The sequence below is a fragment of the Empidonax traillii genome, unplaced genomic scaffold, assembly GCF_003031625.1.
Source record: "Empidonax traillii isolate 1590-97213 ecotype Southwest subspecies unplaced genomic scaffold, ASM303162v1 scaffold416:size516265, whole genome shotgun sequence".
Lineage (NCBI taxonomy): Eukaryota > Metazoa > Chordata > Aves > Passeriformes > Tyrannidae > Empidonax > Empidonax traillii.
The window spans coordinates 271060-297125 of record NW_020955609.1 but is presented as its reverse complement, the minus strand read 5'-3'; the positions used below and the strand labels follow the sequence as shown (position 1 = coordinate 297125).

General features: G+C 34.9%; 1 protein-coding gene across 6 annotated transcripts in view; it reads right to left on the bottom strand.

The window, feature by feature from the left end:
• Positions 1-26066, bottom strand: part of ST18 (ST18, C2H2C-type zinc finger) — a 186444-nt gene that overhangs the window by 52007 nt on the left and 108371 nt on the right. For 5 of the 6 annotated variants that reach the window (XM_027894102.1, XM_027894101.1, XM_027894106.1 and 2 more), the window contains 3 exons: positions 21563-21669; positions 14878-14932; positions 12962-12992 (listed from right to left, as the gene is read on the bottom strand). In XM_027894102.1, coding sequence (XP_027749903.1) covers positions 12962-12992; positions 14878-14932; positions 21563-21669 — 193 coding nt within the window. The remainder of the gene's footprint in view (positions 1-12961; positions 12993-14877; positions 14933-21562; positions 21670-26066) is intronic. The other variant, XM_027894104.1, reaches the window with a different exon arrangement.

Sequence of the window (26066 nt, the reverse complement as noted above, 5' to 3'; positions counted from 1 at the left end):
AGTACCTTTTTGGCAATCCATCATTGCAAACATAAAGGATATGGAAATACAAAGATCTGTGTTTTAAGAGGACTGCTGAAATTTCACCATACACATCTCAAACACTGGATATTCTTGATCTTCTGAAAGTTAAAATGCTATAAGCATCAGGAATACTGGATGCTAAACACATGCTATAGTTCATATAACATAGCTTCTGTGTTATTTCTCTGTTTATGAATAGACATTAATGTGAGTATCATATTAAAAATCAGAATCACAGTGGTATCAGTATCCCACTGGAAACAATACCCATATAAGAGATATCAGGGACGGATGTAGTGTGGAAAAATATGTCTTTTTTTTTTTTTTTACCAGGTATGTTATTCCAGGAAAATTGTATAAATGGCAAAAGTTTGAAACCCTTCATGCACAATTGTTTTCATCAACCAAAACCTTGCCTACATTTGCTTTTGATCTTTCTCATTTATTTGTCAAGCTCCAAGTTTCCCTCCAGTAGATACTGTGAGCATGTTTAGGACATGATGAATTTCCAGAGTTTAATTCTGTTCTGACAAAGCTACAGGTGTTTCTTACACAAGCATAATTAATAGATTTTGGGAGAAGAAGATCCCATTAGATCACGTAGTATGCCCTCCTGTGAAACACAGGTCGCAGAACTTCATATAGCTCTTCAGCCTTTATTTGCCTGCCAGTTGTCAAGACTTGACTAACCCAGTCCAGCTCAGGGAAAACATGGTAATCTGGTAAATTCGTTGTAGTATTCTTTCTCACTTAGTACAGTCTTTTTCCAGTAATATACTATTACAAGCCCTGTCCTGTGGAGTGGCATAACAGTTATTAAACATGTTTTTTTTTTCACCACAGCTGGAAAAGACAGTCAAACTCAGATGTCAGAAGACCATGGCAAAGACAAATGTGGGAGAACTGCTGCCACGTGCCGCCTGCAGATCTGCTCTGGGAAATGTGAGCACGAGAATCCCACCGGGCTGTAACCACCACAGTTTACAGCAGTAAATCAAGAGCTGCTGCATCAAAGTCAGGACAGAAGGCTCAAAAATCTTCCTGGGAGCACACTGTTCTTGTTAGAAAGTTTCTCCTCTATGAAAGACTGATGCATTAACTTGTCCTTATTGTATCTTTTTCTGTATGTGAGTGGCCTCTCATCCAGATTTCATCTATAGTTTCCATCATTTTAAAAGAAGTGAGTACTTGAGATTTAACTTCTAGTAAAATCATTCCCGACACCTTCCACTCCAGTTACAGGAAGGTGACAAAACACAGTTGTCACTTATTTCCTAGGAAGTTCAAATTGCTCTCCTTACTCTAGGAAGAGATTTTTCAGCTCTCACTTTGGCTTGTGGCTTTTTAAACTGTCGGTTTTGAGCTTTAACTGGAATCTATTAGTTTGCAAAAGCCAGTTTAAAGATCAATAACATATCAGCAATTCCTCTCCTTTTCTATCTTCTTACAGTGCTTAAAATTAAAAATAAAAATAGAAAAAAAAAAACCAGGAAAAAAAAGTGGTAGCTTTTTCAAGTACTTACACATGATTTGTTAAGGATTTGATAATGTACAATGGGAATTTATGTACTATGAAAAGAATATATTTATGCCTCTGTTACATTCATGTCATGCCAATTTCACCTTTGCCTTTAAAAGTTTCTATTTCTCTCTTTTTCTTATGTGCATTCATACATAGACACACATGTAGGTTATCACAGATTTGTCAAGCTGTAGTTTGTCAAATGGTAAACCTATAATTTAGCTTCTCTATTACTCTTCTCTTAAATTCAATGTCTAATAGTTTTGTTGCTATTTATCAATGGCCTGCTTGTTGTCATGGAACACTGATTCAGCTGTCAAGGTTATTTGGTAATCTGAGGCTCATAAAATAGGAGAAGCTCTTTTTGTTATGAGCCCAAAAGCCAATACATATTTTGCGTTTTTTTGCCCAATTTAACTGTACTTAAATTCCATGAATAACAAATAATTTTTTATACTATCTACAATGAGAAAATTTTTTATAATTATTTCTTTCAGTCAATGATTCAGTTACCAAAACCAGTCTTGTGTCAGTTATCATAGTGTGAGTCAATAAGTTAAAATCTAAGACACTTAGAACCTGATGCATACTCAGAAAGAAACACTCATGTTTTGTATTTATTTCATACCTGAATCCTTCTTTAGGGGGGGAATTTACTGGGTGTTTCTCTTTCCTTTATTTTTTCTCAGATCATATCTTGTAGGCACTGATAGGCAGGCAGTACTGTGCACTAGCTCTCCACCACAAAGCAGTGTCTCAGAAATAAGTGATGTATCTGTCAAGCCTTCAACCCAACCTTTAACCACTTTGTAGTGGCTAAAATCCGGTAATGATTTGTTGCTGTCAACCTACAGGCAAGACCTCCAGATCTCTGGGGATTTTTTTGCTATTCATAGTAGGCAAAACCAGGGGTACCTTCTGCCTGAAAACTGATGTTAAATAACGCTTGCAATGGGTACTATGTGAAATAATAAGACCAGAACATGCTGAAGCTCATGTACACCCCTTAGATTCAAGAGAGAAAATTAATGTCTTTGAATATCAAGGCACTTACATTTATTGTCTAATGCTGTTTGAGAATCCCACTCTTCATGTGAGTTTGTGCAAGAATAATTGGTGACACATTTTAGTTGTGGAGAAAATAATTTTCAATTCTTAACCTGAATTGTATTTTGACAGTTTGCCTAACTATTGAATTTCAATTACAGGAGATATCATCTTCTGATATGCAGAAGCATTTAACTTCACACTAGTAGTTACAAGGAGGAGGATAGTCTAACTACTCCTTAATCATATTGTGATTAAAGATATTACCAGATGCTTTTCACCTTGATCAGGTTTGTTTTTTTTTTTTTTTTCACAAACTTTCAGATGCCCTAGGGCACTGTAGAAGTCAAATACTGCATTTTCCTTACAGGAGGGAAGAGCTGGCATTTGAAAATTCAGGGACATTTGCCACTCTAAGATGAACCAGTAACTCACAAACATCTGTCATGGTTGGGCTTTATTCTCAGAATTTTAAGACTGTACTGAATCAGAGGTACCCAAGACGAACAGAAATTCTGAACATCGCCCTATCTTAGTCTTCTTTTATGAAAGTTTGTTTTCTAAGAAACAGATGAGCTAAATTCTGTCTAACCCTCTAGCACAGTGACTTCCAAAGGTTTAGGCTATAGCTGTGAAATTGTCTGATCACCAAACATTACAGAAAAATCTTAAGTTCCTCGTAAAGTGATGATCAGAGAAATTTACTAACAGTGGATACAGAAGGGGAATGAGATATATATATATATATGGAGAGAGAGAAGAATATTTTGTACAATGAAGAAAGTAAATTGCATCACTTAGTATCATGGATAATAGAATATGAAATTTACAAGGTTTATGTCCTTGAAAAAATAACATCTAAATAGTAATTTTGTTTATTCCACTCTAAAATCCATATAAGGTCTGAATGCAAAACTAAACAAATTCTTACAAAGCATATAAAGAAAATTACTTGTGAAACAAAGAAGGACTTGATCAATCCCCTTTTTTTTCTTAAGATAGATACTCAATGAGATGCTTTTTATCAGTGAGAATGGTGGTAGAGGGAAAGGCTGTAATGACTTCAACCCACTTCTGTACCCTGCAACCCTCAGTCTCAGAAGAATCCTTTACAAACCTTCTATCTTTTCTGCAGTATGGATTAATATGTTAATTAATACATTAGGATTTCTACAGCACCATATTCTGATGTTCCACTCTGCAATGCACTCACCATTTCCAAACATCTTTCTACTCAGTGTGATATGAGACTGTGCTTACGAGTGTTTTACAACACCATGAATTTATCCCTGAATAGTAGAACACTCTGGGATAAAAGATATCACCATTTTACCTACTTAAGAAAAATAAAAGTAAGATGTGTAAATTGTCAGCTGTGGGAAAACTGCATGTCTAGAAATAATTGCTTGCTTTGCAAGCTATAGGTGGCAACACACACTAGCTGAAGAACTTCAAGGAGTAAAACTGCAACTGAGAAAATTGCAATCAAGGGTTGAGCTGCAATTTGTTGTCAGTCTGAGTTAAATCAGAAAAAAAAAGTTTTCTTTCCAATTATTTTAAATAATTATTATAATTATTAAAATATATTCACAATTATGCAAATGAAAACATATGGCTTTATGTGAAAATATTAAAGAAGGACATTTCTTAACAGAACTCTGATATGAGTTTTTACAGAAAAAGGACCACTTTTCCCTTACAAGAAATTAAACATGTATTTGCCCAGATTGCTGATCTGGAGCCAGAGTTATTTACATTAATGATTTTTTCTATATTATCAAGTAAACCAAGCCACAGTACTTTTAGATAATTTATAACATTTGGACTCCATGACTGAGTGTGTTTTATTTCACTGATTCAGACTAGGAGGTGAAAAATAGTCTGGAAAAGAACTCCAGATGAGAGTTCCTGAAAAATATATTTGTAAAAGAATTCATCAGGTAAAAACTGTTTCCTTCCATCAACATTTTGAAACATTAAAACGGTAAGAACTTAAAGCAATATAAATGTGTTGAAAAAAATTGCTCTTCATTTAGACACAGAGAACTGACAGTAATGAAGCTTGGAACTATTAGGACTTACTTCAATGATTATTAAAGAAAATCTGACTGATTCTCATTTTTAAACATCACACACAACAAAAAAAATTCACGTCATCCCTTTCCAACAAACTTATACACTTGACTTCCAAGCTGTATCTGTAATAGGGACAGGGGCTTTTCCTGTGGACTGTAGCAACCATTCCAGGGTTAAAGGACCTTCTCCAACTAGAGAAGTTTACTACCACGCATGGGTAATGCTCTGTTTTTAAAAACTTCGGCGTTGTGAGAAGTTCAGTTCAGTGCTGGACCACGATGAAATGAATGCACTTGAGGTATAGAAGGGAAAAATATAAAAGGGAAATTCATATTTATGAACAGTAATATAGAGCAAAATAAGACCAGTAACTTGGGGGTATTGAATTGTCTTCTATATTTAAAAATGAATGATTTAGCTAGGAAGAAAGGAACAGAAGTGGACAGATAACAATGTGGAGGAAATATGATATCATACCTGAAAATTGGCTGGATTAAGATTTTAAAAGATATATTTTATTTGAAAAAGACATATAAGAAAGGATCTGTCATAGCCTTGTTGGTGAAAGAGAATTTATTAGACCCCATAAGAACAGACTGGAGAGAAATGGGTAATGGTGTTGAATAATTATGTACTGAGCTTGGAGGTGTTTCAGACACTAAACTAAATGTTATAGGCTAGCTGACCAAAAAAGAACAACTGGACTGTGAAATGACTGAGCAAATGCAAAGAAGCAGGTAAAAAGAGAGGAGCAATGGTAAGTCAGCAGTTATGGTGAAATACACCATGCCTCAAGCTCATGCCTCTGTGATGCTGGAGGATCCAGGACAATAATTTCAGGCTGCAATAGGGTCATGAAATGGCTTGCTTTTTTTTTTTTTTTACGCCTACTTTTATTATTTTTTTTAAACTCTAGGTTACTATTTTAACAAGATTCTCCCCAAAGAAAAGGCAACTCAGAGGAGGACAGCAGAAATTCAACTTCTCTGGTTTTCTTTTTTTTTCAGTTTATAAACTAGTACGATCATAAGGATATTCAGATCATATAAAAAATAATGCATATAATCCCTCAAATTGAAATACTATGTCAGTGAAACAGATGACTTCTTCCCAGTGTCATTCTATAGCTCATAAATTAAGAACTCTACATAGTTAAAGTTGGACAGTTGGACCCTTTTCTAAAAGGTAAACTATTTTTAATAAGAGTCAGTTTAGAGGAAGCTTACCTTTTATTGTGTGGAGCCCAAGAAGTTCTTAAACTCACTAATATGAATGAATGCTTAAGATCTGGGCCAAATCCAGCCTCCCTAGCCTCTTTTTCATTTACTCACTCAATCTGTCCAGGTTCAGTAGGTCGATAAATTCCAGTGGGACCCAAGCCAAGAATTTGGCTTAGAATGGATTAAGTTTCTAGGCAAATCTACAGATCATCCACACAACCTTTGCATCCAGAAAGCCTTGCACACGAGTGGTCAGCCTGCTAACACCAGTGACTACTTAAACAAAAAGCATATTGGTAACTACAGTCTGGTTAAAGAAGACATAAAGAAGATAAGCTTTGTGGGGCTTTTTTGACAACAGACAATAGGACTGTAAGCAGTCCATTGTCAGGAGGCAGTACCTCCCTTTAATGTAGCAGGGGGTCCCATGGCTACATTCTTTTCCTTTCTTTGCTATCTCCAGGCTGTACACAGTCTGTTTCAGCTTGCTTTTGCTTGGCTGAACCCACCCTTAACATCAGTCAGATGCAGCAATTCAGCCAGCCATAATATTTAACTCATGATTGATATATATGAGGCAGAAGTTACCGGTTGGCGTTTCCATCCCTATATGGCTCCCGGTCATCGACAGAGAAAAGGTCTGCCATAAGAGGAAACAAACATTTGGGGCTCTAATGTTCTCATGCATTCTGTCATGCAGCAGAAGGCATGAGGGCATATGCAACTCTAAATTTCTGTGTGGGGTTGGGAGGATAATATTTGCTGAGTGCTGATAAACACAGAAGTTGTGATGATGAAGACAACAACTCCTGTAATATATTAAATGACATAAAAAAAATTAGTTCAAGGCAGGGAATATTCTAGGATGCAACAAGCTCTCAGGTAGAAAAAACTGAAAATAAATATCTGTCAGTCTAGTAGCCACAATAAAGTGATGTGAATTTGACATATAGTCTAAAACCCTAGCAGAAAAACATATATTGAAACTAAATAATAATAGTAATAACATTATTATTAATAATATTAATAATATTTTTAAATAATAAATGGAGTCTTTAAATAGAACAATTGTAAAACCAAAATAAAATATAATAGCAAAGAGAAAAGAGACACTGACACCGCTGGTGTTTGCTAGAAATGAATATAATAGACATCAAAAGAGGTCTACAATATGCTAGAAACATACCTAATGGACTTGCTGAACAGAGCTATAAAAGTCACCTATAAAACAAATGCACATAAACTATCAACTAAAGCTAAACTAAAATGGAAATCTGTATATGAAACAAAACCTTTAAATGTTCTAAATAAATCCAGGAAGAAAAGGTAGAGGTCACAGTGTATAGATCAAAAGATCTGAACAGGTACAGGAAATAAGGAAATTTAAAAGCTCCAACCTCATTTATCTCAGAATGATTATGAGATACAGCTCTTATTTCAAACATCTTAGTGGTTATTCAGAGCAGCTCACTAAATGCTTAAGTCAAATAATACTGTGGCTTGATTTACTTTATAACATAGAAAAATACCCTGTCAACCTCAGGGTGACCTGCTAAATGTTAAAAGTCATTATTTGTGGTCATCCAAACTATTTGTTATCATTTCTTCAAACAGTGTGGAGGTTCTTGTTACCTTACATTCAAAGAAAATCATAGTGATTGTTCAGTGTTTATTTATGCTTGAATATTCAATGTTTTTATTGAACATCAACTACAAAATCATTTTTCCTTAGCAAAAAAAACATAGATTTTAACAGATTCTTTGAGGAAAGTAATAATGGCTAGCACATCAGAAAAAGTTTCTCGGAAACATAACAGCATTGTCAGTAATGAATAGTAAATGAACAAGATTTAATGGGAATTTAAGAAAGCATGAGTCATGACAATATGACAGACTTGCTTATACCAGAAATCATGGAGTAAGAGGAAGAGGTTAATATTTCCAAAGCCCCATAACCATTTCCCTTTCCACAATGTCTGAGGTAGGGAGGAAGTTCCTTTTCCAAGCTAAAGAGCAAGCAGTAGATACTCTTAATTCATCCTGTTGACAGACCTTGAGAATAGGTACTCTTAAGGTTAATGCCCACTCTTTAACTGAAGATCAGTTTTCAATAGAAACAGCATGATACAGATCTTTAACTCAGGTGAAATACCTAATCTAATGAATCATGGAGAAGTATTGACTTGATGATCTCGGAGGTCTCTTCCAACCCAGATAATTCTATGATTCTATGATTTAAATGCCAAGGTGGCACAACTCTGTCCCAACCAGTTACCATGATGGGGAGCACTGGGGAGGAGAGATGGGAGTGTATGCTGTCAACATTAAATCTTCAATTGCCAAAAAAATTGGTTTTGCAAAGCTCAGACATGTCTGGCAGTAGCTATAAATATTGCCTATCTTCATTTAACATTTACTACTAAGTGTATTTGAACTCAGAGACACAATTTGTTTCAGCAAAACACATTAAGAACTATGAGGGTCCCACATTCTCTGCCAGTGGGAGATAGATGAGACACCAGGAAATGCAAGAGTCCACCTCAGTTTCTATTCCAAATGTGCTTATTCAGGATTATGACAAATGTGCTTTACCACAGCAGCTTTCAGAAAATCAGAGTCTATGACCAACTCCTGTGGAAACAGAAGCCAAGACCAAAGGACAAACCTGACAGTTTTTCCAGATGCAGGCTAGGAACAGCTTTTTCAATCTCTTTCTCTCTTCTAGGCAGTTCTATGAAGAGTACTATGAATGTGATAGCTACACAAATCAATCATAATCTCAGCTCTTAGTGAGGAATATCTTTGAGTCTTTTTGTATGGTTTTATGTGCCCATTTCTATCATCTAAGTGATAGAAGTGGGTACATAAAAGCCTCCTTAAAAAAAGGGGGCTTTCACCTCCTTCTCCAGTCATCTGCCATGCTACTGCTTTCTTTTCATACAAGTACTTCTTAAAAATCTGCTTAGTCTATGAAGCTCAGAAAAAGAGTTAACAATGAATAATTCCTTTCTAAATGCTGCTGGGTATGTACATTCTTTCATGCCATAAACTTTTCCTGAGTGGCCAAATTATTCTCTACCTACCAAATTCTTCACCTCCATTCCACTACTGTCTGAAACAGCGTTCAGATATAATCTCATACATATAGTTTACTAGTTCTTAAAGAAAACCAGCAAAATAGTCAACACTGTAGAGTAAGGAATAACTACTTCACTTAGAAAAATGCTTTTTAGTATACTGTCACACTTTTATACCGTCATTTATATGGACATGCCTCTTAAAACATTATGGATAAAGGTAAGGAAAACATTTTAGCAACACAGACCTTCTGAAATGCTTCAGTACCTTTGCTTGCAGGGTTGCATTGCTGGTTTCTTACCCTCCTAATCAATAGACAGCAAGAAAAGGGTAAAGTATCCAGTTACTCCTCCTATCAAGGAGACATCCAGACAGCTCTGCTCTATTACTTCCTTCTCTGCCAAAGGGTTCAAGATACTCATAACTCTATACACTTGCATGGAAAAGTTCTTCTCTGAATATCTAAAATCTCTCGCAACACCTGGAACAAGAGTTCCAGATAAAGAAGTTAACTTTCCTTACTTTTGAAGAAGTGATGAAACACTGTAGAGAGTAAGGGGATGTGTAACTATTCCCACTGAAGAGCAGGGTTACTCTCCCTTCCTTGAAACACCAGTACCTTGTGGAGTCTTCATTAATCATTAGTGACAGAAGCCAGAAGCACTTGTTTTCACCTGTATCTAACTCAGAAATAATACCCTTTCTATTCAGATACAGACTTAGCCAAACTGATCTATGCTTTTGCAGTCCTGCACTTGGATCAATCCAGTTTGCTCTTCCTTGGTCTGACCCAGATGCCACTTTATAACCTACAGATGGTTCATTGTACTGTATCCCATCTGTTAAATAAAACACAGTAATGAGAATACATCACTCCAATATTCTTCACTTTCCTTTGGTTTCCATTCTAATCCTGAACACAGCTGAAGGTCCTGGTCCTTTCAGTGGTCCATGACTAAATCATCTAAGAGAAGACCTCTTCATTCTGCTTCTTGCAGAAGATGGATACAATGGAGCTTCTATGCCCAAAAGGTGTCAGATTCAAACTTGAATGTATGGGACAGAGATCTCCTGGCTCCAGCACTCAATTCTACCACATATTGTTGTTTACTATGTTTAGCTAGTGATAAAAAGGCTCATCTTTGCTTAAGGTAATTTAACTACCAATGAAATCACCACAGCACTACATTCCAAAATAAAAAAAATAAACCATGTTTTTAATAAGTAAATGCCAAAGACTTTGAGAAGAAACAGTTCTCTTCTGAAGAGGTTTAGCATATTATGCTTGTTAGGTTTAGCATATTATGCTTCAATATTACAGGGTATGCAGGAGATACAGTAAAATAACCCTAATAAATCTGAACTAATAACACAGCAGTGTTAGCAGTATTCATGTTTTATAAAATTATTTATATGATATTGAAACTTGGGATTCATTAACACATATAATTACCTGAAATCAATGCAAGTATGACACATAAAAAATTGTGTATAGGTGGTCAGTACTTGGAAGAAAATTACTGTCCTCTGAAAACACACTGCAGTGCAAAAAAATTTTTAGTTATTTTATTAATCAGAAAAAAACAAAACTAAACAAACCCAAAATCCAGATTGCCCCATAAGGCCAAGTTTTTCTAAAAATATACTTTTTATACAGAAAGGTGATCCTATTTCTCAGGAGAAAATGGATAATAACAACAACATTACACAGTTTTCTTGGTGAAATCTTAGCTTTCTTGAAATCAAAAGACTTTTTTTGGCATTTAACTCTATTAAACAAGATTTCAGTGCCTGAAATTTAGAAGAGAGAAATTTTCATGCATTATTGGATCTAATCAGTGATTGAAACTCTTTGTTTTGCTTTTATATTTATTTTATTCTCTACTTTTGTGGAACATAAGTTACAGAATAAGAAAAGGCTAACAAATGCTCTAGAACCAATCAATGCTATGAAATTAATAACAATACAATATAAGCATGTAAGCCTATGTAGTGCCTTTCATGTAGAAGTATCCCAAGGCACTTCGTAACAGAAACTCAATAAGGAGTGCAAAAGTGCTTTGTCAGATAGGATAAGCCAGAGGAAAAGGGGAAATTAATTAAGCATGGATTTAAATTTCTCAGCCAACACAGCATTTAGAACCTTGGTCAGGGGTTTCAATATCTGTATCCAGGGAACATAACAGACTATTTCAGTCTTTAATTCTTGAGGAATGTTCAGTAGTTTTGCCACAATGATATGGATATGACTAATAGGAATGCAGTCCATTGGCTACGTTTCCAAAAGGGAGCCCTGACTCTCTCCCTCTACTTTTCCATAGACAAATAGATACATAAAAGTTGATCACCTGACTGCTATACCAGTAAAGTCACTTGACTGTAAAGATACCCCATGAGGAATTTGGTACTGTAAAAATTAGAAATACCAAGTAAAGGACTGGACAATGCTTTTTAATATGCTGTTTACTTCACTATTTTACACCAATTTATGTTTCCTTATGGAGGTAGTCCACATCTCTGACAGAGTGATCTCTTACACAGTAATTGCTAAGACAGCATGTATTGCATAGGGAAAAACGAAGTTGCTTGGGAAAAGCTATAGCAATTGATAATACATAAATTACAGCTTCCATGATGTTGCAGAAACTTGTACATCCTCTATTTTTCAAACATTTTTCTCTTAGGAACACATGGACCATCCTCATTTTTGGATGACTGCCTCTTCGGATTAATGCATCCTTCTGGTGTATAAATTAGGGATGCACAGAGGAAAAAGAAGAAGCACTAAATCTCAGGAAACTGAAGCCATACAGAAAAATGAGATTCAGAGTAGAGCTGAATGAGTGACTCACCATGAATAATTTATCCAAAAAGTTAGCCTACACTTCTGTTCGTGGAATATCTATAAGAAGCTTATAATTTCCTCAGTTTTATCATAAAACAAAGCCTTAAAATATTGTGTGTGTTCACTGAAAATAACTTCTTGTAAATATATCATGTCCTGTCTTAAGAGGTAGTGGCATTTTGGTTGATCAAATAAATCACATGATGATTTTTCTGTTCCTTAGATGGATGAACACACAAGCATGTATTTTGGATGCCTACTGTCATTAAACAAGCAGCTCGGTAGCAAGTAATGAAAAGTGAGTGTAGGGAAAATAAGGTAATTTAAAAAAAATCTCTTAAGACCTTTCTGCAAAAACGTTTTCAGTATTTATATTGCAGCTGTAGTGAACCATAATTTTGATTATTAACTCTAGGAGTTTGCAGGTACCTGTAAATATTTTATGTCGGGGAGATTTGTTACTGAATAACCTCTCAGTCTTTCCCGAGTTTGTTCTAAGTTCTTGGATCAGTTGTTAGGAGTTGAGGCCCACATTGGTAGATTAAAGTAGTAATGTTGAAATTTTATTAGAATATTTGTGATCTGGAATATCATTGTATAGTTTACAGTTTGGAATGGACTACAATGCATTATGCAAATTTGTAAAGTACTCCCTGCTACTTCCAAACACCATGAAACCTTAACAAATACTTAAGGAAGAATGAGCCATCAATGCATGTAGAATTTACAGTACTTAACAGATCAGTTTTATAGAAGCCATCCAGAAAAATATGTTAGTATCTCTTAGAATATTCAGATATTGAGATACTATAATGCATATTACAGGAAAAAGAAGACTAAAGATCTGATGATTGGCTAGAAACTCTTTTGTCTTATCCCTGACACAGGCTGAAGATAAAGACAGCACACCTGAATCCTGTCCACTTCCAGTTACTTTTGATTATGCTTATATAATTAGGACTAACATTTTGCTTTAATTTTTGGTATATCTAAAAAGTGTATCTGCATCAAGTACCCTTTTTCAGATATGTGCTAAATCTTTACATAATACATCAATTGCTGGATTCTTTATTTTATAGAGATACTAGTGGTATGAATTTATCAATATAACCAGAAAATAGAACTGAAGAAATAAACGTGAGTTCTTACCTGAGCTCTTGAGCTATAGAGTCCACTTGAGCTGTTAATAAAAGCAGGAAAGAATTAATTAGTTTACACTTCCAGACTTGTGCTTTCTGTAACCTTGCACCTGCCTATCTGTAGTGACAGAGGAGTGGCTATCAAAACACAGGTGGTTATTTCATGCTAACCACAGGATTTATAGCTACTAGTGACAAATGTTAACTGAACATATAATTCTCACAGTTAGTTTAGAATGCATAAAACCTGGGATATGGTGTTCAGTAAACAATAAGGAAAATAATAATAAAAAATAAAGTATAAGAGGAGACACTTTTTTTTTTTTTAACTGAAATCTCTGCTTTTTCAGAATTTAAATTGAATTTTGGAATGCCGAAGGCTAGTGTTTTCAAATACCTGCCCACACAATGATATACAGCATATTGACAAGGCCAACAGGTGTCTCTAATAATTACTCATATTGCAGAGTCAACTTCTGTTGTTTCTGTTTCTGGAAAAATATTCTTATACATTAACTGCTGTACATGTGTGTGCATGCCTGTAAAATATAAAGAAAATCCATGAGTTTTAAAATTGTGTTATTAGCTTTTTGAGGGAAAGGGTATGAAACCCTTAATGAATACAATTAATGTTTGTTAAGCCAGCCAAACCATTTAAACTCCCAATCCCGACCAGCTGAGAAGACATACTCTAATGCTGAGGTGTGAATAACTTCTCTATTCAGTGACTTGCCAAGTCCTCTGTCTTAGTACTTTCGAAAAATATGTGAATTTTATATTAATTGCAGAGAATATCACAGAGGGTTGCATGAAAGTTTTGATATGACAATGATTATCCTTTTTAGAAAGGTTTTTCTGTATTCATTCCCTTATCTGAAGTCAGTGTGTGGTATTCAGCCCTCTTTGTCTGTCTCTTACTAAGTGAAGTCCAGCACGTTTCATACCTTTGATCATTTGAAAATAGAGAAGAAAGCCAAACCAGACTTTTTAATTCTGACCATAACTTAAAGCTAAAGGCACAAAAAAAAAAAAAATCCAGAACTACTGAGTTATGACAATGCATTGAATAAGTCTGTTTTGCACAATTCTGAGAGCACAGAAATCTCATTAAAATCAGAGTGAAGAGTGAGTTCTTTGCACTCTGAAAACAGTCATAAGCAAAAATTTTCACAGGACAGGTAAAACTTTTACATTTATTTTTAAGTATTTCCATTTTTCACTTGTTATCAAGAGTCACAAAAGTGGTATGAATTAAAATAAAAAGTTATTTTCCTGGAAGGGCTGTATTGCTAGTCAATCATGTTTTCCAGATGTTGAGATCATTAAGGGCCTGTTTATCTCTCAGTACTGCATTTCCATCTGTTCCTTACAAAAAGAGAGGAATTTCTGGGAAATAACACTATGTCATAACTTTGCAAATGAAATATGAGGACAAGTATTTAAAAAAAAAAAACAACCCTAAAGTTCTCCTCTGCCACATACACCTGCACCTTTTGATTAAAGTAAATATACTTCTGGACCATTTATGTAGCTAATTTACAGATAATTATTGGTAATAGACAGAAAAACATTCAGGTGGCCAAGGCAAAGTTTTGGTACAGTATTTTGGAAACATCCATTCAATATTGTCTAGTTTTACTCCCTATGGAGAATCTTTATTTTTCATAATAGAAAGGATAGCCTTGGTTTTCTTTGAAAAATAACTCAAAGCAAATAGCATTCAGTAGATTTTTTTTGACTTTTCTTTAAACCATAGCTAATAACATCGTGCCTCTTAATGCCAGTAGTCTGTGTCCTGCCTTGATTAAAAATGCAGCCTTAAGGAAGCTACACACTCTCTTACTGCACATTAGGGACTGTGCACAGGAACTATCATATTTCATGGTGTTCTGGCCACGGGGTCGTGGAGCATGCTTGCTAACTCACCCTTGGTTCCTTTTGAGCGTGTGCGCAGCTTTTTATTTTCCCCATCTGCATCCATCTGTAATATTAACACAAGGTCTTTAATTCACACCTTTTGCCATTGAGAAAAAAAAATTACTCCAATTTTTTTTTCTACATTTCCAAAGGCTAGACAGTAATAGAAAAAAGAATAATCATGCCTTATTAATCTTGTCAAAGAGATAAAAAGCCATCTGTGAATATCTAGTAAATACCTAGGAGATACCTTTAACGATACAGATTTGTTTAATAAAGTGATGGTTATGAGTGAGTCTGGAAGGTTTAATGACAAGGTCTACAGGTGTTAGCTGAAGGCATAAGGTTAAAAAGAGTAATGCTTCATAAGTGCTGCTTTCAGCATCTACTTCCTGGAAGAAAAGGTCCCAGAAAGCAGCATTGCCTACAGGAACTCTACATTTTTGTTAACTGCAGTATAGCTATACAGCTGTGTTAGAACCTGCATTTCTGACAACTTCATTCTTAAAATGTGAAATCTTCTTGCTTGACAGTGCATAATTACACATGTAAAGATTTTAAATACCTCACCACTTAATCAACTACTTCTTTAAATTTTGCTTAAAGACAGTGAGTTAGGGATTTATATGAGTTTTTGTGAGAATGTAGTGCCCAGGCTTGTATTTCACATAAAAGAAACCAAAACCAACCAGCCAAACAAACAAACAAAACGTAAAAACCAAAAAGCAAAATAATTTAAAAGCTCAGACACCCTCTACTCCACCCCCCCAAACTCAGCTGTTGCCATAAGATTTCTAACTGAAGTAAGAGAGTCCTTTCAAGATCAGCTGTTCTCACAACACTTTTGGCTACATCTAAACCAGCACTGGAAATATGCACCTTCTGGTCTTGGATGTGTCCCAGACACATAATTGTAGGGGCAGGCTTTCAATCCATGGATTTTATTGCAAACCCCTGAAATTCAAAGGGATTAAGATTTCATGTTATAGTGTGGAGAACTGTAGTGACATATAGCAGATTGTACGACAGCGCCATTTTGACCATGTCCAGGGAGGCAAACTCCTCTTCTTTCTAAAAGTAACACTTAATTTTTGTGTAAGGGAGATTCTCATATCAGGAATGTTTGTCTAGGCAAAATATTAGGAACTGTGGGATTCTTCTTCAGTCTCTGAGGGAATCTTACTATCTGTCTCCACTTTGAATTTCAGTTTTCCTGTTTGAAAAATGGCGATGACCAAGTATTCTTAAGACAAAACAACTTTCACGTGCCTCTGCAGATCCATTTGCAGACATCAGTATCTGATTTACAAATCTGTGTTGGGTGACAGGTAGATAAGGATACCAGAAGTTTCCTGGCATCCCTCTCCGTGCAAAAGGCTGCAAGATAAATACCAATGTCAAGAGAAGATCCTGTCTGTTATTTCACCCTTCCTTTCTGAGGATCAGCTGAACTGAACTGAGGGAAGATGCAAGAAGCTCTGTTTGTGCCTTTTTCCATTTATAGAGTTTGGAGATTTGAGTATGCTTTATTTTTAGCTTTAGATGACTCAGATAACTGAGATGTTTTGAAGGTCTTATTTGAAAGTACATTGCAGAATATGACAAAATTGACCTGAGAAACAAAAAGAGTAAAGTCAGCCTTTCTAGGGAACAAAAAGTATTTTTTTCTAATTTCCTGTGGTCTTTTTGTTTGCTTGTTTTTATATATGTTTGAACATTATAAACAGCTATTGGAATCAAAATACCTATTATCAGGAGAGAACACAAGCATTTTAAAAGGACATTCATGGACTCGAAGAAGTCTAATTCTAGAACACAGGTTAGTGATGTCTGAAATGAAAGTATAAATTGATGGAAATCATCAAAGCCAGACAATGATATCTTTTCTCTGTTTAAATTTACATCTGATATTGATCATCATCAGGGAAGGAACATGAGGGGCTTGTGTTTATGTAGTAGGGCTGATGGCAGTCTTTACTTGTTACTATCCTTAAAACGTGGAGAACGAGTTTTCACAATGTGACTGCAATGGTAATAGGAAACATGGCTCTGTTCTCTGATGCTGAGTTGTGATTGAAGGCACTGACCTGCCATAGACTTATAATAGGGGAGCAGGTGTGGCAATGATGGACTTTAATTTCCTTTAATAAACCTTTTATGTGCCACACTTTTACTGCCATTCTATGCTCTCCAAGGTCCTGCACATAATAGGTTCATTACTTTTGATTACTATAGTCTATTGAGACAAACAACTCCAGAACACACTATATATTATGTTCAGTTAAACCAATATAGACTATTTATCCACTGTGCATTATTTTACCTGCAACTCTACAGACAAAATTAACAACAGCTCTGGTAAGCTAAAACTATTAAAACCACTGGTACTCCTTTGTCATCATTTCATAATAAATACCACACCAATCATACTGCTGCTCTTTTAATTATGAAACAAAAAGTGTCCACTGCTTCTACTGAACAGCAGTTACTTTGGTCTAAACAGCAGGTTGCATTGTGATGAATATTTAAAAAACACACAAAGAGTGAAAACCAGTGATAAAATCAATGCAGGTGATTTCTTCAATTGATTTTCCTTCCTTGTAAAAGTTTGAAACTATGAGAGATGTTTTTATCAACTAAAACCTAAAATTTATAGGACACTTTATTCTGGTGCATACATATATCAAAATAATCATTATGTCTGTGTTGCATAAAAACTACTTTAATTTACAAAAAACTTTCTGTACATTAACTCCAAAAATACACAGAAGTAACTGAATAAAAATGAAATCTCTTAATTGTGTCATCAAAAAGAACTCTCTTGCTCGAAATTTAAATGCAATGTCTTTTGGGTTTGGTAGCTTTTTCTGAGACTGCCTGATACTGAAAAAAGTGAACAAACTATCTTATTTCTGGTTTTTAACTACAGAGGGATGATTTTACTTTAAATTACGGACAAGGATGTTCGGAAAGAAGCATTCAAACTTTCGAATCACCCATGTAACAACACAAGAATTAAATTCTGAGAAATTCTGTCCAATTTTTAGAGGTAATTGTTATGAAGGTCTTGAGACATACATTATTACTGTTATTTCCTGTAAAGGTTGGATGGATACTGGAAGGTGCTTCTTGCTGTCAAAGCTGGAGAGTCTCAGCTCTCCCTTCCACTAGATATGTTTGCTGACTTGAGAGAAGAATCCATAAGAAGTAAATAAAAACGTCATGTCTGCACAAAATCCTCACACAATGTTTCACTGCTAATTTTTTTAGCCATCAGGACTGTAGGGTTAATAAAGTATTAGCTAGGAAACTTTTACATGGAATTATAGTCCCATATTTTTTAGGGGTGAGCTCCACAAAAATAATGGCAAGTGAATAGTGGAATTAAGTCCACTTAATCTTTGTACCTTATACCTAGATTCTCTGATTTGATGGATTTAAAACTCATCTAAACATTTTGCTTTCAAAATTACTTGAAGCTATTAGTTTTTTATCAAAGAAGCTATTAGTTTTTTATTCAAATTACTTGAAGCTAATACTTGAAGCTATTACTTGAAGCTATTGAAGGAATTAGTGGGAGATGCACAGTCAGAAACACAATGACATACAGGTAGTAGCCATGACATCCCAAATAGTTAAGGAAGTGGGCTAAGAAATAAATACTGCTTCAGTTATACTCTGTTTCTGTGATCTCAGAATTCACTGAGGATGTTGTTGTTGAATTATTTTCTGAAAACATGTTGCAACAAATCTCCCTAGGTTTACGAGTGCTCTCTGTCTGTGAATTTCAATCTGATGCTTCCTCTACTTTTCATTCAATGTTGGTTGAGACTTCAGAAGAAGTCAATAACTAGATCACAGAAGACTGATTAGAGCCACTGACTATACCACAAATTCTGCTGGCTGAACCTGTAGTAATTTGTTATTTGACTCCTACAGGGTATTCATGTTTCTCCAGATTAACTTATTGGTGGAATAGCTGCAATCATACTTTGTGAGCAAACTATTTCAGAGTTCCTGTCTGCAAAAACCAAATGTTCCTTCTTCTGTTTGTACCATCCCACTGCAGATAACAGACTCGAGAGCAGCACCTGGAAATACTTCCCTGAGTGAGAGAATCAGGATTTGGCTCTGAGTTTGTTTTTTTGTCTGCCTGGAATCTGTCTCTGCACATGTGCATGTACTGATGTTATAATAGGATCCAAGAAAATGACTAACAGCTGAAAAGGGGCATGTGCAATAAAGGATACTAATGACAATAATAATAATAATAATAGCAACTATTTCAGTTTATTTGCACATTTTTAAATTTGAATTTCAGAAACTAATTTGATACTACTATCTTGGTAAGATAGTTTTACAGCATACTACAGTGAAATCAACTATGACATGGGGAAGTCAGTGTTGCTGATGTAGGTAAAAGTGAAATACATCTCCTGGAAAGAGCTAATGTAAGAACTATGCACTTTGTAATTTTCATTGTAATCTTCATATAAATACGACTTTCCTGGGGTGGGTTTCACACTACTGGAGTGTCAATCTGTTTCCTTTTGCGTAACTATCTAGAGGAAAAGAAATCGTTATCTAGAGTATAAGCTTTAGCACTGCATTTTGATTTTCCATCTAAAAGCTATGTCTGATTTCCGAAACAAAGTTTGGCAAACAATTTCTCTAAGACCAACTTTACCTGATTTTGAGAGGTCTGGAAAAAGAATGCCTTTTGTCTACTGTTCCTAATTTGTGAACTACATTAGTTTGTACAGAGACAAAAGTCTCTAGCTCACTGTCACTTGCCTAGTGAACTCAGCCAGAAATAAAAGAAACCCTGACAATTTTTAAAGCACATAAATCCATTCTCAAGTCTCAAATACAAGCCACAAATTTCAAATTTGAAGTTAGACACTGCTAAGTACTATAAACAGGACTGTGCTGTACTGTGCTCCAAGGGCACATGACACCCTGTGTTCTTCTGCCTACAATAAATAACATACTCAGGGCAAGCTTTTCAGTGGTTTTGGTACGCATTTAAGATTCTAGCATATAAAAAGATAATAATGTCATAAAGAAAAAAAAATTAGTAAGTCTGAAAGCAAAATTTCCTGTAGCCTGTCCAGAAGTATAGGTCACTGTTTGGTTATCTGTGTGCTGACTGCGTCTTTCTCTGAGTCTACAATAATTTTTTTAATATGAAGTATTAATGGTAGATTGACGGTGAGAAGTACGGTAAGAGAAAGAAATGCAAAGAACACATATAGCAACTTCTAGACAAAGCTTGTATATTTTGATTACTGGTAGTAAAAATAACCCAAAATCCAAAGAAAAAATTTTAGGAATATTGCTTGTAGTGTGGTTAAAGTTTCTTGCACTTCTCTTTTTTTTTTTTTTTTTTTTTTTTAATAACTTGTTCATGGCCAGAAAGAAAAAATATTTCCCCAAACGTTCTGAAAGACTATCACTAAAAATATGCCTTGTTTTGTGATTTTGATTATTCTTAAATGAGAGGTCATCTCATCTTTTTTTTTTTTTTTTAGTACTTCGCTTTAGTTTGCCCAGTGTTATGCCTGATTCCTCCAGGAAAAAGTTGAATGACATGGAAATAATTGGTTCAGCTGTATTAATTTCTCAGGAATTAAAATAAGTACATCTACTGAATGCAGACTTTAAAGCTTGTTTATAACACACATAAATCATCAACAATTTGGCATTTTTTTTAGTGTGATTGAATGGTGTAAACATTTTTGAGAAGTAGATTTTTTTATATTGAAGTCACTACTTGAAAACATGCAGTGATAAAATAAGCCTTAAATCACAGGCAAGCTCGAATAGCTTTGTAATGAGGATGATTTATTTTGATTCTCGCTTCTGATTTCTGAGTTGTCACTGCTGTTGTATACTTCATCCATGCAACTTTGCACAACTGGCAGTGCTGAATATAAACCAAAGCCATATGTTTATGTCCTTTTGCCAAACGACTACAGCAAATAGTTCTATTATTCCCTTAGGTAATCAACGTGTGCCAAGTATTTCTATTAGTCTTCTTTACCAAGGCTTTAGAGGGCAGAGTCATAGCTTTATGAAATCTAGGGGTAAAATTATAGAGTAAATCACGCTGAAATGCATCTCAGAGCAGGCTGGTTTCTGGAGGCTTTTTTTCCCCCAGATTATTATTATATATATAATTATATATTAAATATAATTTTTTAGAAGAAAGAAAGTGTCACTATTGAGAAAAAAAAAAACTTTGATGCCTTGGGATCTTTTTAAATACACTAAAGTTTTAGCCCACCCAACTGATATATAGTTTTAAAAAACTTAAACAATAAGCATTACATATATTTTAAAAAAAACCTACAAGCTATCCATCAAAGATTAAATTTAAGCAGTGTATTATGGAGTATATTCTCACTTCTGAAGTCATATAGATTCCAACATAGTTGTGTTACTGACAGTATGTAAGGCTAACAGAGTGTAATTTGCAAACTTAAAAATTAGAATTTCTACATATTTGCAAACATTTTCATCTTTTCAATATTGCTATACTGACTGTTGAAGACCGCTGTTCTTAAAACAGCAGATGTTATGTGAGAAAAGCATTCTTAGTGCACGAGACACTATACACAAACCCACATAGTATTCTAGACTACTACAGAGATATATTTTGATTTAAATTCATTTTTTAAATAAATTATCCTACCTTTGAGTGTTTCCTGATGAAAATATGTGCAGATTCCAAAGGACCAAATTCGTCACTTAGCCCAAGATGCCTTGCCTGGTTTAACAGAAAATCTTCAAATTCATTCTCTGGAAAAAAACAAACAAACAACAACAAACAAAACAATTAAAGAAGACCAAAAACCAGATGAAACAAGACACTCTTTAAATCAAATGGGTAAATAATCCAGGTGCAATATTTTCTTCTGAGGTTTTACAAAGATAGGGTATAGAGGCATAAATGATGATTCCGAAAGGTGTAAAGAATTCCTTTTTTTCTTTCCTTATGATATTTTCTTTATATTGTTAGTTCCCCTTTCAAACTCATGAAATAGATCTGCTCTAAGGAAAGTTTTTCTTGCATGGATAAAAATCCATGGTTTCTATATGTAGAAATCCCTAGTCAAATGTTTTAATTGCATCAGAACCTCTTTGACTAAGTAGAATAGTTCAGTACATGATTTAAATAAATAAGAAGTGTTCTGAAATATTTTAAAACCAGAAGTACCTCAGTTTTATTTTTTCTGATTTTGAATATCGGAGTTAGAAGTTTGGCTGGCTGATAGTCTTCTCAGCATAAGCCAGCTGAAAGAAATTCTTGACATTTTTCCATGCTCAATTTTTATTCTTTTCTGTGAGGAACCTTACGCTAAATCAGCAGTACCAGTGGAGGAAGTAGAGCCACAGAAGTTTGCATCTGAGTGTACAATACTGAGATCCCTTTATTCAGAAATACTGAATACCCAAACCCTTCTAACATTTAAAGTTGCAGGCACTTGAAACCTGGGAGCATCTAATGATGAGAAGTTATTAAGGACAAAATTTATTTTGGCATAATTACTAGCACCAGTGTCTAAAACATAAAAATTTTGGTATCACTTGCAATTTCAGAGGTCTGTTTCACATATCCAGTGCATTTAGTAAAATAGATCTATTCACTGAACTTATTCCAATTATGACAAAGTTTGCAGGTAAACTTTTGGAACTTTAAATATTCATTTAATGATATGTGATGATATTTTGTAATGTTATGTTTCTGAAAATGGAAAGGTTCATTCTAAACAAATTTTCAGGGAAACTAGAGTTTATTGAATGACTAATTTTTGCTCATGTCCCAGTAGATATTAGTTACATCCCATCGATAATTTTTAATTAAAATAAATAAGCTTTTATCAAATAATGAAATAGACAAGAGGTTTAAGATGATAAAGAAGGGAGAAAACCCAAAACAAAACATCCCAATACCATGAAGATTTTTTAAGCACTTTTCTAGCCAATATGTTTCTGGAAAGAGATGCTGTTTATCCTCAAAGGCCTCTTTTCCTGTTATTCTATTTCAACGTTCATGAAAAAAACAAAACGCAAAAGGAGTCTGAAAGCCTTCTACCTGCCTCTTCCTCTTTGTTCAAGAGACACAAACCTAAAACAAAAGATCTCTGAGAAAACTACAGTGGAGAGCAAAGCTCTTTCTAAAGCCTAAAACTCACCAAATTTTTGTCTAAAATTCTATCATGTCAAGTATTTATTAACAATGTATTTTTCATTTATTTTCTCTAAGATTGCCAATAAAGAACTAAATCACATAAGGGAGTAGCTGTAAACCCTTTGAGTTCCCTAATGTCAAACTCATTAGCATCCGAATAACCACACAGCAGCACATCATCTGCACAATTGCAATTTTTTACTACTTTTAATAGCGTTTCTCAAAGGGCTCATTTTCAACTTTCTTCAGTGGTTAGTTGGTTCTCTGGGGAAAAGAAGCTTCCTGACGCTCACAGCTTCCACTCAACAACCAGGCCGTTTGCTGTCAGAAGCATCAGCCCTCTGCCCTAACCCCATCTGCTGTCTCTCTCATCCTAAGGGACTGAGAGTTAAGACAGCACAGCTGAGATCCACTTGGAAAAGTGCACAAAGGACAAGAAAAAAAAAATATACAAAACTTTTCACATTTAACTTTACATAATAAGCCAGTACACTGAAAAGGAGTTAGGGCTGGATCAGGTCTGGAGAGCAGGTTTTAAAATTGTGCTGAAAAACTACATGCAACAGTGCCATTTGCTATTTTTACTCCCATCTGCCTTGCATGCGACACCATCAGATAACTTTGTAAAGCAGAAAGTGTTATAGTAGGACAAAAACAAGACTTAATATAAAGTGCAAAACCTGGACCCCTCTGCTGTGTTTATCTCAACAGAAGTTAATGATTAGTAAGTTTAAATGTGCTATTTTCAATTTCTTTTGCATAACAGGGTGCTGGCTGCCATACAGCTGATTCGTGGGTGAGTACCCACGTTTGAAGGTATGGTGTTTCATAAGAAGTCTAATACAATGTCATGCATCTCTCATGCTATAAACAGTGTGTGTAGGATTATTCTGTGTCATGGGATGTGACATACCCTTAATAGAATATAAACTATGTGTCACCCCTGTCCACACTGCAAAAGGAAAGCTAGATTTCAAATATAAGTGTTGGGATCTGATGGCTCAGCAAACAATGGTTAGAGCTGATTTCACAGAATTACCAAGGTCTAACACAAAAGTTATGGAGAAACTCTTTATTTTATTAAGTTTTATGAATTCTGATATTGACCATGGGCCAAATTTTGAGCTACTGCAAGTGCAGATAAAAGTGTCCAATGCCAACTGGAAAAAAATAATATCTCAGCCTCAAGAGCCCACAGGGAATATCTAGCTCAGTTACTGGTGACTTTGATGATAAGATCATTGTTGATGAAAATCAGACAGAGCTAACTTACTTATTTGTCAGTCAAGGTTCTTTGGTGGGGTCACTCCCCTTGAGTCCCCATGTATCTTCATTTGGCCCAATCTATTCATAGCTTCCATTAACTCATTTGTCTTTTTTAGTAAAGAATTCAAAAGGATTTAAAGACAGCAAATTATTCCTATATTTCAACTCCCTACGTGTCTGAACCATATTTTTTATTCTGGAAGGTAAAGCTTGCCTGACTGCAAAGAAAACTTTCACCCATTTCAACCATCTCAATTCAACTAAAATTATAAATTTCATAAAACCACAAAGATGGAATATATGAGTTGCTTAATTTGTTGATGTAATTGTTCAGTTAAGTCACCTGAAACCTTTGCAATTCATTATTTGGTTTATAGCCATTTCCAGTGCAACATGATTTTGTACTGACTCTGAAGTGCCATCCTACTGAGATCCATGAGTCATACAAGATACTGATGTGAATCACAGTTTAGGTCCTGATCCTCAACATCAGATGTGTGTGACAAATCCCTTCAAACAACCTTTTTTGTTGACCCATTGTCTGTGGGTAAAAGTCTACTCATTCAGGTCAGATTACTGGAGTTCCTGACAATTTAATTATGAGAAAAGACATATTGTACAGCCACAAATTATCTCAAATGATGTCTGAAGTTCTTTTCTCTGTCAGAATTTCAATACTCAAAGCTGTACTACATCTGCAAAAGACCCCAAAAGCTTTTTCGAGCAGAATACTTTCATTTTCCAACAGATGAATTTAATTTTCTCTTATTTACCATGTCACTCTTCGATATATTGCAAATATGGAAATGAAAAATTACTACAGTTTGTGATTTGTTAACTCAGAATAAAAGTAATAGCAAAGGAAACAAAGTTCAATGAGCTCACCATTATGATCCCTGAACACTTCTTGTGTTTCTACAGTGACAGGAATTTCTCTTCCTCAAGACAAAGTAATGTAACATATTTAGTAACTGAGGAAAAAAACGTGAAAATGAAAAATGCCATTACAATATATAAAGATATATTTAGCTCCTGACTGCAGTCAGATCTTTATCCTACACAAAGTGGAGTTTGTAACTTCACATCTAAAGTTCTTCACAAACCTCAGAGAGATCTTGAAGTGAATGTATAACATTCAACACATGACTAAATGAATTTCGTTTGTCCTACAGCCTCACTGTACGGGCAGCCTTGGAAATCTGAAAGACTCTGCCTGAAAACATACTTTTTTATATATAATTTGAGCTTCAGAAAGGAGCTTCCTTGGGTAGAATACTTTTCTTTGCACTTGTTTTGTTCAGTACAGAGTACAGAGGAAACAGAATTATTACTGTTTCAACTATTGCATCTTCTTTCCCAGCTATAAGGCTAAACTTTATCTCATTTACTTCTTCCCTGAAATAAATAGGAGGCCACATTATCAGTGCAAGACAGGCTGGTAACACAGGCAGTTGTCCTTCCAGAACCTGTAAAAAAACTTCACTTACTCTCATTCTCTCTTTTAAACAGAGCAATAATTCCAGTGCCATGTGCAAGATCATATTTCACCTAGCAGAAGAGTTTAACTTTCACCTGATTTAAGCAACAAACTATCCCTCAAAGAAGCCGGAGGCTTTGCTGTAATTAACATAACTGCATTTAGATGCTATTCATGACCAATAATTCCAACACCTTGTGAAAAAAAAGAAAAAAGGTTGCAAGCTGTAAACATTATAAACATATTCAAATAAGCTTAACG